The sequence below is a fragment of the Carlito syrichta genome, unplaced genomic scaffold, assembly GCF_000164805.1.
Source record: "Carlito syrichta isolate Samal-C Ts95f unplaced genomic scaffold, Tarsius_syrichta-2.0.1 Scaffold98135, whole genome shotgun sequence".
In the NCBI taxonomy this organism is placed as follows: domain Eukaryota; kingdom Metazoa; phylum Chordata; class Mammalia; order Primates; family Tarsiidae; genus Carlito; species Carlito syrichta.
Genome location: NW_007042231.1, coordinates 246,029 through 261,932, shown reverse-complemented (window position 1 = coordinate 261,932; position 15,904 = coordinate 246,029). Strand labels below are relative to the sequence as shown.

General features: G+C 43.4%; 1 protein-coding gene across 1 annotated transcript in view; it reads right to left on the bottom strand.

The window, feature by feature from the left end:
• Window positions 1-3,123: 3,123 nt before the first annotated feature.
• SLC1A1 (solute carrier family 1 member 1) overlaps window positions 3,124-15,904 on the bottom strand; it is a 79,110-nt gene continuing 66,329 nt past the window's right edge. Inside the window, exons 9-12 of the mRNA XM_008063100.2 lie at window positions 14,477-14,599; window positions 13,906-14,100; window positions 7,706-7,840; window positions 3,124-5,262 (exon numbers count right to left, since the gene is read on the bottom strand). Of these exons, the coding sequence (XP_008061291.1) occupies window positions 5,016-5,262; window positions 7,706-7,840; window positions 13,906-14,100; window positions 14,477-14,599 (700 nt within the window). The 3' untranslated portion in view covers window positions 3,124-5,015. The remainder of the gene's footprint in view (window positions 5,263-7,705; window positions 7,841-13,905; window positions 14,101-14,476; window positions 14,600-15,904) is intronic.

Genomic DNA, 15,904 nt, shown 5'->3' with positions numbered 1-15,904 from the left:
GGGGGGGTGGGGGGGTGGGATAGTCTAATTCCGGAAGGAAAAACAGGGACAATGCAGAGGAAAGATGCCTCATCTTCACCCGGCTGACAGACCCCTTACCCTAAAATGCAAAAATGATGCAACCCTGCTTTGCATTCTTTTAAATGCCCTGAAGTGATAAAAGGAGACATCCTCCTAATACTTGCTAATTGCTTTCCTCAGTTATGAAGAGATGGCAGCTATCAGAGCCTGTAGTCTGTCAGCAAAAGGCAGTTCTTTGGACGGAAAATGGCATTGGGGACAGGACACATCTAAACACTACTATTCAGATTTGGTTGATTCTGTGTTTTAGTTTGAGGGTTCTTTGTCTCCATTCTTTGATAAACAGCACTTGCAGTGCAAGCTTCTCTCTAGGTAATATCCCTGACTGCCACATGGGGCCAGAGCTTCCCAGCTCCAGGCTGCAAGAGCCTTCTAGAAACCAGCAGAACTTCTCTAAAAGAGGCCACATGTTCCTTTCTCATTTTCTCCAACCAGAATAACAAAAGGGATATGGATGTTTACTTGTCTTTGTATGTTTACTCATAACTATTCTGAACTTTGTGATACCTTAAAAGTGGCAGACCAGGTAGAGATTTGGAGGGAGTCCCCTAATTTTGGGGACTCCCTCCAAATTACACATGGTGGTGGTTTGTCCTAGTGAGGGAAGAAATGGGACCTCAATTTTGTGGTTGGATCTCTCTGCTTGCTTAGGATGTTTGTGACACTGTGTAACCTAGGCCATTGAGAAATGTCCCCCATCAGTAACATCACATACTTAGGCAGTCACCCAACTCCATAGATATGGATCAATATATTGTTCCCAAAGTTAAATGAACAAAGCCTACGTCTTATTGTTCATATTAACTGGCTCTCACTTAAAAAGTCTAAGACTGCAGGGGAGGGAGGCACGTTCCTACCTCAGGGTAGGAAGGGCCCATGTGGGCCCTAGAATAAAGTCTGCTTGAGGGGAGGTGCCACAGGAAATTTATAGGCCAAGACTGCTGCAAAAGTGAACTTCATGAACTCTAATTTTCAGGACAAATGAAGAGGGTATTACATGAATGTATATCTCAGCCTCACACACACAGCTTGAGCATCTCAAACTCTCCCTATATCTCATAGAAAAAAAGCATTGTGAACACTTGTGAATGCTTGTTTTCGTTTACTTCCCACATGATCCATTACAGGAGAAATTCTAAGTTGTATACTCTTTAGATTAAAATATTCCATTTCTGGAAGGGTTTTCTCCTTTATTAACTGGGGGTTAATAACTGGATATAATGTTTGTTCTAATAACCCAAGAGCAGGAGCTGGGCAGGAGCTACTCCTTAATCACATCAAGGGATGCAGTTCCTAAGACACTGGGATAGCAAGTGCATCTCTGTGGATTACCTATAAAAATAAATGGGGAAAGGAGCAGGTCTGGAGGAAAGAGATTTTTGCTAAAGGCATCATATACATATTCTCATTTACTACTTAAAGCAGCCTCATGAGGCAAGAATTGTCATCCCCATTTCATGGAAGAGAAAACCAAGTCTTAGATATTGGCAAGAGTCACAAAATTGATATATCAGAGCTGTATGCCCTTTCATTGTATTCTGTGGTCCTTTGCTGGGCAGCTAGAGAATACAGCATATCAATCCAGTTGCATAGAATCTTCTAGCATTCTTCCAAGGCTCCAAGGGACCATTTCTTCTCTCCTGCTCTCAGAGGAAAGATTCTTAATCCCCTGTAAAGCCAACAATGCTGCTGGCCTACTGCCTGATTTTAAGCCTAACGTGTTTCTCATGGCTGTTCTGAGAATGGGGGTGTGTTTTAATAAAGGGCCTTGTACACGCAGTGGGCTTATAAAGATTTGTTGAAAAAATAGTCATTTGCTAGTCTCTCTCCATGAGTATATGAGGGACCCAAAAAACCCCAGTATTTATAAAAAGTTGTGTATTCTTCCATGTCTACACATCAGTCACCTTCATATACTCTCCATTTGATGCAATACACCTATCGAGATGTCTCTTCCACTGCTCAGAACAGTTTTTGAATTCATCAATGTTGATACCTTTTAGTGCTTTTTGTTTCACTTCTTCCATATCAGCAAAACGTTACCCTTTTTTAATCAAAGGAAACAAAGTTCCTCAGGGTGAGATTGGGTGAGTAGGAATAGTGGGGCATAGGGGTTATGCTGCTTTGTGGTAAAAAAAAACAAAACTCTGAACATTCAGTGCACTGTGGGCAGGTGTGCTCATAAATCACCCATCATGAAATGGGCAAGTGTGTTGAAAGAATCTCCAAAAAAAATTTACTGAAGCTGAATGCACCTCCTTACAACAGTGCTGGCCAGTACACTGATGCTGATGGATTCCTAGAGAACTTACCTAGGAGGGTTAAGAAAAATTTTAACTTTTGGGGATTCCCCCTCATACTTAGGGAAGACCAAAATCACACAGAGGGCCCCTTCTCATGGCCACCACTTCTTCCAATCAAATCTCTCTATTTCTAAGGAGTTGTATTGTTGGGTATTTTCTCCCATGGTGTAAACAAAGGACACTCTCCTATACTCCTTTGACCAAGTAGAGATAAGCATTTTAATGAAGAGTTACTATTCTCTCAGTGGGGAACAGGGAGCTGGCCGTTCTTTTGTTGTCTGTCACAAGTGAGTCCAAAGAATGCCCCCATGACTCAAATATTCCAGGTAGGACTGTGCCATTCCTTTAAAGGATACTGAATATAGCTGTCCAGAGTTTGTAGTCCATTTCAGAAGGCAGGATTGGTCCTTCAATAAAACCAAGTCACTGTCATATTGAGATAAGATTATCTCCTATTATAGTAACTTCCAAGAAAATTCTACTCTCATCTCAGTCACAAAATACCCACACAACTGTTCACAATGGTGCTCTATTTCCGCCTTGTAATCCCCACTGGTTAATATGAATAAAGAGATTTATTTTCCTTCAGGCCTCACTTATTCATTCTTGGAGTATAAGATTTTGAAAACAATAATCTGTGTACAATCTGATTCAACAGACCCTATCTCTGTCTTCCCACACCCATCATAGTAAGTAAGATAAAGGAACAGATAAGAGAAAGAAAAAAAGGCGGGAAAGCAAGAATGAGGGAAATGTTTATTGAGGCTGAAATGGAACATTGTTCTCTTTTATGAGTTAACAGCACAGTGTGTTAAGAGGCTGGTTACAAACTGACTCCAAAGTAAGGATGACCCACAGTTCACAAGTAGCTCTGCCAACACTAGTGCCACTAGTTGGGGCAAACTGGTAAGGGATAGAACCATTCAGCCCAAGATAAGTTACTGATTCAACTTCATTTAGATTTAGATTTATTTCCTATAAACAAGACCAATATTTGCATTTTAAAATTCACATTGAATTCTTGTTCACACTTTATGATGTTTACATGACAATTCAGTATCATTCTATCGTAGATTTCAGGTGCAGTGGTCAACACTGAGCATTTATGTACTTTTCTACTATCTTTGGCACAATTTCTGGTTTCTTTAAATATAAAAGCACAGGTTTAAGTTGCTATACAATACTGTAGAACATGACTCTTTTGGATCTCAGTGCCTAAGTACAAGTTTATGTTAAGCATTATTTACAAGATGAGAACTGAAACACACTTTAATAAGCTATTTTCATAAATTATCAGGAAAATGGCAAGCAGGGGATTTTAATGAGTAGGGCCAAGATTACTAGTCAGAGCAAATCCTCTCTGGAGGAGGAGACAAGTGTCACAGAATGAAAGAGTTTCCCCTGAACCACTAATACCAGTGTCTCATGTTGTAGGATTTATTCTGCAAGAATCCGGGTAGGGATCTGCAACGTGGCTTGTTTAACCCATCACATCTACATTAAAATACAACTTAGTTGGTAGCTTGTGACAATTGTTTGGACCTCAATGGGTAAGAAAGTGCAAGAGTGGCAAAATACTGACCTCTTTAAGCGGGAATGACAGAACTTGGAAGAGTGAAGCCTTCCAGTTGGATAAAAGCACATTCAGCCTTTTGTGAGTAACATCTTTGCATATAATCTTGTACAGAGCTGATATGGATTCCCTTCGGGAAGCTACACCACCTTGGAGTATCACTATAATATATCTCTGTTTTAGGGCTGATACACAGATGTGAATTGATCAAACAACATGATTTCTCATTCTAGCACTCCTGAGAAAGGAATTCTGATAAGCCCCAAAGCAGACCTAGGTTGGAATTGTAGTTATTATTCAAGTACAAGGAGAGCTCTTTATTTCACATTGACAGTTGAATTCTGATTTCTGGCAAATTATATGAAAATAATAAAATATACATATATATATATAGCTCTATACTGAACACTGGGTTTACAGTTACCAGTGTCCTAATACAGTACATTGAAAAAAGAACACATCTCCCTTCCCCCAAACCCTACACCTACCTTAAAACTGTTATTGCGGAACTGGGCTGGTCTGTTTTCTTTCAAAGCAATTTCTTTGAAATTGGCTAGAGATAAGTTCAAAATGGACAATTTGGCACATTAACTGGGGAGGGGTTGTTTAGATGCATTATAATCTATAAAAAAGTGAGAGGTCAAAGGAAATCCATGTCAATAGAAAGCCTGAGTAAAAATTTGTAGTCAATGACAGAATTTTTTTTTTAAACCCAAAATGCTGGTTTGTACATAAGAAAGCATTTTCTCTTCCATATCCACGACAAAATGCTAATAGTTATTACTTTATATACTTCCAAACTTTGTCTCTTATAGAACTTTTAAAACCAAGATAATACAAGTTTCCTTTTAATCGATTTCCTTTCATTTGACCCCACTCCCAAATCCCAAAACCCAGAGAAAAAAGGCTGTAATCCAAATATAGAAAATAATCTGGAGGTCTGTATATCAAATCAAATGTACACTTGGCCATTAGTGTTTCTGTTTTCCTTTATCAGTGTTTGCCATGACTCTCGTGGAGATGTCCTTCATCGATCCAGTAATCTGCTGTCAGGAGCTCTAGAACTGTGAGGTCTGAGTGAATGAGATGGTGTCAGACTTGTCTACAGCAAAGCCTCCATTGACATAGGACTTCTTGGTGTCTGAGTCTTCGTTATCCAGTATTGTAGATTCCAAGGCAAAGGGGTTTACAATGTTGACTTCAGATGAAACATCCATCTGCTCCAGCTCCTTCTTAGAGAGCTTTTCCACGATACCCGTCCCGAAAGCATCACCGAGGACATTGACCATGGTCCTGAACCGGTCCCTGGGGAAGAGAGAGGAGGAGTCAGACAGGAAGCCTAGAGACTAAAGGACCCAACATGTTCAGTGCAGATATAAGTAAATGCAGAAAATGCTACCCTGATGGCGGACTGACTGTAGGCTCCTGACAGGCCTGGGGCAGAAGATCATTTATAAAGGCAGTGAATGAACAAACAGCTCTACAAAGTCTGTGCCCCCGAAAATAGCCATGGCTCCCCTTAGTCTCCCTAAATTTCCTCTTCTCCTTCCAAAGAAATATAAATAAAGTTTTTCTAGATATTTTGGAGGGACTGAGGGAGATCCAGAGTTCAGTAAGTTTTTAAACCCTAACTTCTTTCTTATGGATTTTCCAGATTCAGTGCAAATGGCACTGTGGACTGCTCAGAGAAAGGTGACAGAACTTGGTAGTGTATGTACCAAGTGTGTGTGGGGTGTGTGTGTTTGTTTGTGTCCTTGTTGCACTTGTTTCTTTACCAAACTAGGTCACTCTATGAGCAAGCATGAAGGAATGACACAGAACACAGGGTCAGAAAATACAGGTCGGCCCAGGAATGGATTTCTTTGTGAGGCTTAGTTCTCAGACAGCCTGAAGAAGAGTTTGGTAGCAGGAAGAATGTAGAGAAAGCACACTGAAGAGGGGAGTAGCCATTTTGATCCTGGTACCCTGTTGATAGGAACTGTATGCACAGCTAATCTCATGAAAACGACACCTACAGAGCAGAAAAGGCCAACAACGCTTACACATGGCCACTCTGGATGCCTTTTTGTTATTTAGAACAAAGTCAGGGATTGAAGTGGCCCTAGCATCTTTTTTTTTCTTTTTTTTTTTGAGTTGGAGTCTTACTCTGTTGCCCAGGCTGGAGTGTGGTGGCACGCTCACAGCCATCCCAGCATCGACCCGCTGGACTCAGGCGATACTTCTGCCTTAGCCTTCCAAGTAGCTGGGACTACAGGCGCGTGCTACCACACCTACATGCTCTACAATAATTTTTGAATTTATTGTAGAGATGAGGTCTTGCCAAGTTGCCCAGGCTGTTCTTGAATCCACGGGCTCAGGCAATCCCCTCACTTTGGCCTCCCAAAGTGCTGGGATTACAGGTTTGAGTAACCACACCCGGCCTAGCCTACCATCTTTTTATCCCATGACCTCAGATGGAACTTTTGACTCATCTGAGTATCTTGGTAGTGAAGATCACTGGTTCCAGGAAGAACCAGGGAAAGAAGTGCAAATCCACCATCATCACAAAAACCGATTCTTGCCTTCACCTCAGTTGGGCCTTCTAGCCCCAGCTAGCTGCTGAAGGGCCCCACATCGCATAACTTCCAAGCCAGGGTGCAGGAGCTTTTGCTTTTCTGGAACATGAATCTGTATCTTCATACCCCCATGGAATGTCTCTGCTTCTCTTTCCTCCATCTCAGGTGCCATCTGCAAACTGCAGTACATAACACCAGAGTCCCCAGCAAGCCCGAGCTGGCTGAGCAAAAGCTCAATATGGAGCACGCCTGACGGCCAGGGGAGGGAGTCACACTTAGATGCTGGAAGACTGGTGCACAGAAGTGGTATCAAGGATAAATGCAGGAACCAGCTTAGTTCTAACTTTAACCTTGGGGGTCATAGAAGTCTCATTCTCACCCAGACGTTCTGCTGTATTCCTTACGTGTGTGTGTGTGTGTGTGTGTGTGTGTGTGTGTGTGTGTGGTGGAGGGAGGAGGGAGGGGGGTGAGGAGAGAGGAAGGGAGAAAAGAGTTACTGGCTGGCGCCTGAAACAGTCCAACTTATTCTAATCATTACCATAAAACTTAACATTTATTGAGCCCATCCTGGCTGCCGGACACTGTTCTAGACACCCCATTCGCATGAGCTCACTCAGTCCTTACAACCCAATGAGATAAGCAGAATTTTTCCCATCTCACAGATAATGCAACTGGGCCTCAGATGAGGAATTTGCTCAAGGTCACAAAGCGAGGAAGGCACTGGATGGGGACTCAAACTCAAGTCGGTCTTACCCCAAAGCCTCTGCTTATGCCACTGTCCCTGATGGTTCTGAAGATGCTTGGGAGGATAAACTGATTTTAAACTAATATTAGTTCTGAGCCTATACTGCTGAACCAGTTCTGGGACAGGCCAGGATGGCCCATGGGGCCCTACCTGGCTTCTTTACCTAATTATTCTATGTTTATCTTGTCCCACACCCCACTTCTAACCTTGAGCACTACCAGGTATAATGAGCTAATGGAGCTCATTGGCTTTTTTAAATTGCTGCTCCAAGTTATGAGGAGTTAATTTTTAAGCACGTTATCAGATGGCCTGGTCAGAGGGAAATTAAAGCAGCAACAGGTGGCTCATTAGGCAATATGAAGAGAGAATGATGACAGCCTGCAGAGCCTGCAAGGCTAGGAAGCCTGCCTGCCCATCCGGCCAATGCAATGCATTTCTTCCAACTCACAGGAGCCAGTCAACAGCGATGATCAGAGTGACATCCTCAGCAGGGAGGCCCACGGCGCTCAGCACAATCACCATGGTCACCAGACCAGCCTGTGGCACCCCAGCAGCTCCAATGCTAGCAGCTGTGGCTGTGACACTGTAACCAAAACACACCAGTAGGAAAAGAGTTAGACACCTGCCTCTCCTGTTTCAGGCCCCTGGTCTGAAACTGTTAGTCCCAATGGCTGCCACTGCTCTGTCAGAATCTGTTACCTGCTGACCATTAGCTCTGTTTGATTACAGCATGAGAACTGCTGGGGGGCTGAGAGGTACATGACGCCATCTCCTTGCAGGGAGAGATATGGCATATCACTCTAATGCAAGGAAGAACTTCATGAGTGGCACCATAAAATGAGCAGCGAATACATTCAAGAGAAAGGCAAGAGTTTACCAACTGGTGTTTATAGAGGCTTTCTCTACTTATCCATGCATGCACCCATCCTAAATAAGGCACCTCTCCAACTGCTTTCCTCCTCCCTTCTACCATCTATTCACCCATCCAATAATTTACTGAGCACTTAATATATGCCAGGAATGTAAGTTTCCTTGAAGGATGGGTAGAAGCTTAGTGGTAAGTGCTCAAGGTCACAAAGCTAGGAAGACACTGGATGGGGACTCAAACTCAAGTTGGTCTTACCCCAAAGCCTCTGTTCATGCCACTGTCCCTGATGGTTCTGAAGATGCTTGGGAAGATGAACTGATTTTAAACTGATATTACTTTTGAGTCTATACTACTGAACTAGTTCTGGGACAGGCCAGGATGGCCCATGGGGTCCTGCCTGGCTTCTTCAGATGAGGAATGGAGCTAATGGAGCCCATGGAGCTCATGGAGCTCACTGGATAGACAAGGGCATCTCAGGTGAAGGCAAAGGTTTTATGCACTCTCTTGACATTACAGGGCTCTTTACCTTGCCTCTCTGGGAGCTGCCCTTTAGGGCACTAAATTGAGAAATACCTATGACTTCTGTCCAATGTACAAGCATTTACTACTAACTGCCCCTTTTTGCCAGTGGATGCGCTTTGTGCAAAAGGAAGAGAGATCTGGAATCCAGGAGAGGCAGTCAGATAACCTTTATTACCATGCATTTACCTCATGGTAGATCAGATGTGGCACTAGGGATTTTTCTCTTCGTAATGTGTAGTTTTTCATCAACATCTTCCTTATTTTAATTGGATCATTCTAGAGAAATCGAGGGCTCACCATGCCCGAAAATTCCTCGATTTGAATGAGCCTGAGGGTACACCCACGATACTTTCTGGAGACATGTTCTTACCCTTGGGCCAAGGTCTGAACTGCTGCCCAGATGCCACTGTGTTGAACGGTGAAAATGCAGAAACTGCCAATTTAAACTAGAAGTATTTTTTATTCTCTCCACAAATCCATATTCTTTTGAGCTGAAAAAGTCTCAGAGTTCCTAGGAAGCTGATTCTACTGCCCACTCATCTGTCTACTGATGTGTTGCCGAGGGCATTTGAGGGTTACAGTCAAACACAGGCCAGCGTTCTTTGACAGTGTGTTTTTATTCAGTGGCTATAGTCATCAATTCACAGTAAATTGGAGATTTCTGGGACCGTACCAATTTCACTACAGGTTTCAGGCCCTCATAATTCTTCTGACCTAAGTACATTTTGGAAAACCCAAGTTTATTTTAATGCTGATTGAAAAGAATTTAAACTGAATGCATCAGTGGTTTTTCTTTGCCAGAAGTGATTTGTGTCCATGCCAATTGATCCCTCCCAGAAGCCATGACATGTCACAGTTAACCATGTCCCTATAGCTAGAGAGGCTGGGCTTGAAACTTAAAACTCATTCCTCAAAGAAATTGCTGCCCTTTAGCCTTGACCTGGCTTGCTAGACTTCAGCCGCTTGATTGGCTTTGCCTGAAACTTGGAATATATATCCTCAGATTGGAGAAAATAACATAAAAATATGAACATATCCCACTTGGACTTAGAGGGTTTTCACAGAAGAAAACAATAATCAGTGCTACAAACTTCTTTCCTCACACTGAGGCCTTGTTTCAGGAGAGACCACTGAACTCGACTCTCTAAATGGGTTGAGGGCTGGGTTGTGCCTCGAGTGAACTCGAGTCAGACACACCTGGGTTATACTTCGGCCTCTGAGGCTAAACTGGTTTCCTCTGGTAAGTTACTTCTCTGAATCTCCTTTCCTTGCCTATAAAATTGGGAGTATTATGTCTACTTTGCAGGCTGCTGTGAAGATTAAATGAGGCAATACACGTAAAGCATTCAGAGTAGCACATGTATAGTACACACTTAAAAACATGCCATTTCTCGCAGTGGCTCAGGTCTGTAATCCCAGCACTTTGGGAGGGCAGAGGTGAGAAGACTGCCTGAGTCCAGGGGTTCAAGATTAGCCTGGACAGCTTGGCGAGACCTCTTCTTTACAATAAATCAAAACAATTAGCCAAGTATGATGGCGTGCACCTGTGGTTCCAGCTACTTGGAAAGCTGAGGCTGTGGTGGCCATGAGCATGCCACTGCATTCCAGCTTGAGTGACAAGTGAGACTCAAAAAAAAAAAAAAAAAAAAGCGCCATTTTTCTACTGCTAATGTTGCTGCCACTGCTGGTATTATTACTACTGCTACTACAACTACAGCCACTGCCAAAACTATGACTATTACTACTGCTACTTTTTTTCTTTAAGTTCATTCTAGGCCCCAAATCCTGTAATGATCTTTCTTTATAATTTACATGTATTTATCAATTCAATTTACCCAGTTTTCCATCAGTTGTAATCTTTGATAAGTGAATATTACAATGAAACCACAAAAGGGTATTCTTTGGGAAGATGGTTTCTTTGTTGTCTGGTCCACAGAAAGAAATACAGTATGGGCCTAAAAAAGTCTCTTTCTTTCTCTCTTTTTTTAGAGTCAGGGTCTCTCTCTTTTGCCCACGCTGGAGTACAGTGGCACAATCAGGGCTCACCACAGCTCGACCTCCTGGGCTCAGGCAATCCTTCCTCTTCAGCCGCCTGCGACTACAGCCATGCGCCTCCATGCCAGGCTGTTTCCCCCCCGCCCCCCGAGTTTTTGTAGAGACGAGGTCTCACTATGTTGCCTAGGCTGGTCTTGAACTCCTACGTACTACTCAAGCAATCCTCCCTCCTTGGCTTCCCAAAGTGCTGGGATTACAGGTGTGAGCCACCACGCCTGGCCTAAAAATTTCTTAAGCCATTAGCCACATGAGCGATAACTGTAATCTGTAAAGTTAAAACCAACTCCCCCCCCCACCTCCCCTGGTAGAACCAGAGAGGATTTTCAATTTTAAGTCAATGATTCTATGGGCCTCATAGTTGTTGTTGGTTCTAGGTCAGTAGATATCAGCACATCTGATTTAAGAATATGCCAGAGAGTAGGGAGAAAGGTTTTTGAAGTGAATTGATGATTTAGCCTCTAGACCCAAAGTTGATTCCTCTAACAGGTTTAAAAAAAATTGATTACAATGATCTAGAAAACTCATGACTAAGGAAGAGGGAGGGGGATTCATCATAAAGTGGCAAATTCACAAAAGAATTGGCATCTCATACAACCACTTCTTGGAAATCAGCTTAGGGCCACTGGGTTCCACAGGCCAGTGTGAGGGAGGTGGGAAAAATTCCTTGGAATTGTAAAAGTAACAACTGCCGGCATCACACAGGAGGTTGTGGAGCAGAAACATTCTCTGGCATGATTCAAGGTTTTGGTTCTAATACTCTCTGCTATTGTAACCACAGGACTTTGCTCAAGTTCCTTTACACAGGCTTCTTCAGTCACTAACACTTTTTATAGATTAACAGAGCACTGCAAGAGTTCCCCGGCTGTTGTGCCAACTGGTATATTCTGTACTTGCCTTCAGTAAATTTCAAGCAAATAGCAATAAATACTTTATGATCTGGGGTTGGGAGAATTTTTAAAATGATGAGAACACTGTTAGTTAACAAACTCTTATTGTATGCCTAGAATTTATGTCTAGCCTGGAGATACACAGGTGAATTAACTCTAAAAGGTTCAGATTCAACCTTGAGTATACCTAGGGACCCACCTTAGTCATAAACTTCCAGTCTAAACTGAACTAAAATCTCTGGGTCAACTCTAAACCACTACATGCAGTGCTGTCCAACAGAACTTTCTGCAGTGATGGAATTAAACTATATCTCTGCGATCCAATTCAGTTAGCCACTGGCCATGCCTGGTCACCATACTAAACAGTGCTTCCTAGAGAAAAAACTCTGGCAAAATTCAGTAATGAAATTTCTACCATCCACTTGAACAAACAGTTTCAGTCCTCATTTGACAAGAATTATCTGCAGTATCTGACTCTGTCTCATTTCACACTTGAAAATATTCCTCCCCTGGGTTTCGAAGACACCAAAGTCTCCTATCTTCCTTCCCTCCTACCTCTCTGTCCTTCTCACTCTCCCTCTTGGCTTTTCCCCTCTCTGCTTACCTTCAATACTAGGATTACCTAAACCTCAGTCCTTAGCTTCCTTCTCTTCCTATGCCATATCATCCATTCCCAACCTTCACTGAGTACTCACTATGTAGGTACTCTTCTAAGCATTTTATATGCATCACCTTAATCACCACCACTTGAATAAATTGTATGTACTATCATTACTATTATTTGAGTCAGGGTCTCACTCTGTTGCCCAGGCTGGAGTGCAGTGGCACAATCACGGTTCACTGCAGCCTCAAACTCCTGGGTTTAAGTGATCCTCCCACCTAAGCCTCCCAATTAGTTAGGACTTCAGGCATGTGTCACCATGGCTTGCTAAATTTTTTGATTTTTTTCTTTTAGATACAAAGTCTTGCTATATTGCTTAGACTGGTCTCAAACTCCTAGGCTCAAGCAATCCTCCTACCTTGGCCTCCCAAAGTGCTGAGATTACAGGCATGAGCCACGACACTCAGCCTGTAGGTAATATTATCTTCATTTTACAAGTAAGAAAACAGAAGCTTAGAGAATTTAGGCTGCTTGCCCAATGTCACAGCTAGTCATGGTGTAGTTGAGATTCAAACTCACACAACTGACTTGTGACCCACATGTTTGAAGACACCATTATGCTGATGTCCCTGACTTCTGTATTTGTGATCCACACCTACACTTCTCACTGCATATCTCCACCTGGAAGTCTTAAAGGAATTTCAAAATTGTTGTGTCAAAACATCTTAACTCTTTATCTTTCCGTCTATACTTGCTTCTCATATGCTAGTTCCTGTTTTGGTACCTGCCAATCCAGAAGCATCTACTAATCCTGGGGCTCATCCTAGTCTTCCCCTTCTCTCACTCTGAATCTACCTGGTGCCTCTTCAATCCATTAACTCTTCTTCACCCCCAGTGTCAGTGCCTCAGTGTAGGCCTTTTAGACCTGGACTTCTGCAAAAGTGTCCTAACCAGGCGTCTAGCTTGTGGTCCCTTCCCCCATCTAATCCATCTGCCATATTGCCAGTTACCCTTTTAAAATGCAGATCTGTCCATAATATGACAAAGTGTATAAGACCCTTCCCTGAGCTCCATCCAAAACCTTTCTTTATTCCTTATTCCTTTGTGTTTTCCACATTGTACCCTTTATGTCAGCCATAACAAATAATCTGTACTCTGTAACTAGGCCATGGCTATGTCACAAGCCCTTTCTGCTATCCAAAACGTTCTTAGCTTCCTTCTTCACCTGCTAAGTTCCTATGCCTCTTCTAAGATGCAGCTCAACTTTTCCCTCATCTGGGAAGCCTTCCCTCGCCTTCCTGGGTATAGCCAGCCCTTCCCTCCTTGGTGCCCCCTGTGACCACCATAGAAAGTTCTGATATTGCCTGCGTCACAGTCCTCAGCATTCATGTGGACATCTGTATCCACATCTACCAGGGATCGCTTGAAAGCAGGGGCTGGCACTTATTCAGCCTTGAGTCTTTGTGCCTACTATGTACCTAACACCTACTGGGTACACTGAGCACAGACTGATGATTTTGGTTATGCAGACCGTGAAGCAGAAGCATTGCATACCAGGGGTCCACTATTTGTAATGTATTTAATTTTGGGAAGAGACTTTGTAGACCAAGAAAAACAATCCATTCCTGGGCTATTCTTGGTCTCCCTTCATGGACCATTTTTACCTGAGGCAATGCTGTCACAGGGATGAAAATGAGTGTGATACCACATCCCACCTGATAGTGATGATCTGCCCAATGCCCAGGTCCAGGTCATTCAACTGTGCAATAAACACAGCAGCCACTGCTTCATAGAGTGCAGTCCCATCCATGTTGATTGTAGCACCAACAGGCAACACGAATCTTGTGATCCTCTTGTCTACCTGGTTCTTTTCTTCGGCACAGCGGAAGGTGACAGGCAGTGTTGCTGAACTGTGTGACAAAAAGAAAAAAGAACTTATGATCTAGGAATGCTGGTCCTCAGTCTCCACCTGAAGAGACACTTTTCTTCCAAAAAAGTAAACAGAGGACCCAAAGCAGACTGGCCCTTTTGGCAGATCCAGGAATCAGAAGGTGCTGTGCCAACTGCTGTCTCCAGTTAGACTACAACCCCTTCCTGGGCTGGAGGCCATACCAAGAGGGCAGGAAATATTCAGAAGGGTGAAGAAACATGTTCAAGGATGGGGCAGAGAATATGGAAGTCATTTCTCAAGTTAAAAACAGATACAAAGCCACAGGCCAGAGTCTGCTTCATCAAGTGAGGTGAGAGTTGATAAAGTTTAGTCCAGAATCCCCCCCTTCTATTTACCTGGAAGAGATCATGAGAGCTGTCAGGAGAGCCTGGGCCATTCCCATGGCAAATCGAAAAGGGTTTTTTCGTACAACTATAAAATATATCAGTGGGAGTATTATAATGGAGTGGATTGCAAGCCTGTAAACAAGAGAGGGAAACAGTTTCAGAGACATTACCACCTACTTACACTCAATCCTTTTATCAAACAGCTTTTTAAAAAATTCATGGTACTGCTCCACTTTCATAATGAACCACTAAGAACATGGGCAGTAGGGAAGAAATATATGTCCCCATTCCAAGTATGAGGATGTAGAGGCTCACTCAGCCAGTGAAGCATCTTGTCAAAATTAATGGCAAAGCCAGTAACTGAATCCAAATTTCAGAGCTCACAGAGTGTGGTTCTGTCATGCTGCCACATCCCTGTGCGTGCTATTCCTGCTGCATGTGCAAAGTTCTCTTCACTTCCTCCTGCTGCCGCCGAGTTCTTATTCCTCCTGAAAGACTAACCAAACTCTCCCCCTCTTCCAGGAAACCATCCCTCACTTCCCCAGGTAGAGCTGATCTTTCCCTCCTTGGAGCCCTCTATGACCCATATACCTCATTACAGCTCTTATCATACCCCCTACCCATTCCACCCCTTGTACCATGCTCCTGTCTTGCTGGGAAGTCAGAGTTGCAGTCAGGAAAAAGTCCCAGCTCGTCCATAGTCATACTTTAGGACTCACCCTCTTTTCCTTATAATTCCTGTCTTCTAAAACGGTTCCTTGTTTCACATGAAAGTATACAGGTTACATAAAATAGGGGGATTAAGAAATGGAACTCCAGGCCAGGTACGGTGGCTCACGCCTATAATCCCAGCATTTTGGGAGGCTGAGGGGAGAGGACTGCCTGAGCCCAGGGGTTTGAGACCAATCTGGGCAACTTGGTGAGACCTCATTGCTACAAAAATAATAATAATAATAATAATTAGCTGGGCATGGTGGCACATGCCTGTTGTTTCAGCTACTTGGAAGGCTGAGACAGAAGAATTACCTGAGCCCAGCAGGATGAGGCTGCAGTGGCCATGAGTGTCCAGCCTGGGAGACAGAGTGAGACTCCAACTCAGAAAGAAAGAAAGAAAGAAATAGGACCTATTTGGCAGATGACACAAACACACACATACACATATGTGTAAGTGGCAACTTAGAGTTTACAGATTAGTTATGTGAGTTTAAAATAATAAGGAACGAGTTGGGCTCAGTGGCTCAGCCTGTAATCCCGCGCCTTTGGGAGGCTGAGGTGAGTGGATTGCCTGAGCCTGTGGGTTCGAGACCCACCCGGGCAACTTGGCGAGACCTCATCTCTACAATAAATCAAAATGAGCTGGGCATGGTAGTGCGCGCCTGTAGTTCCAGCTACTTGGACGGCTGAGGCGGAAGGATCGCCGGAGCCCAGCAGGTCGTG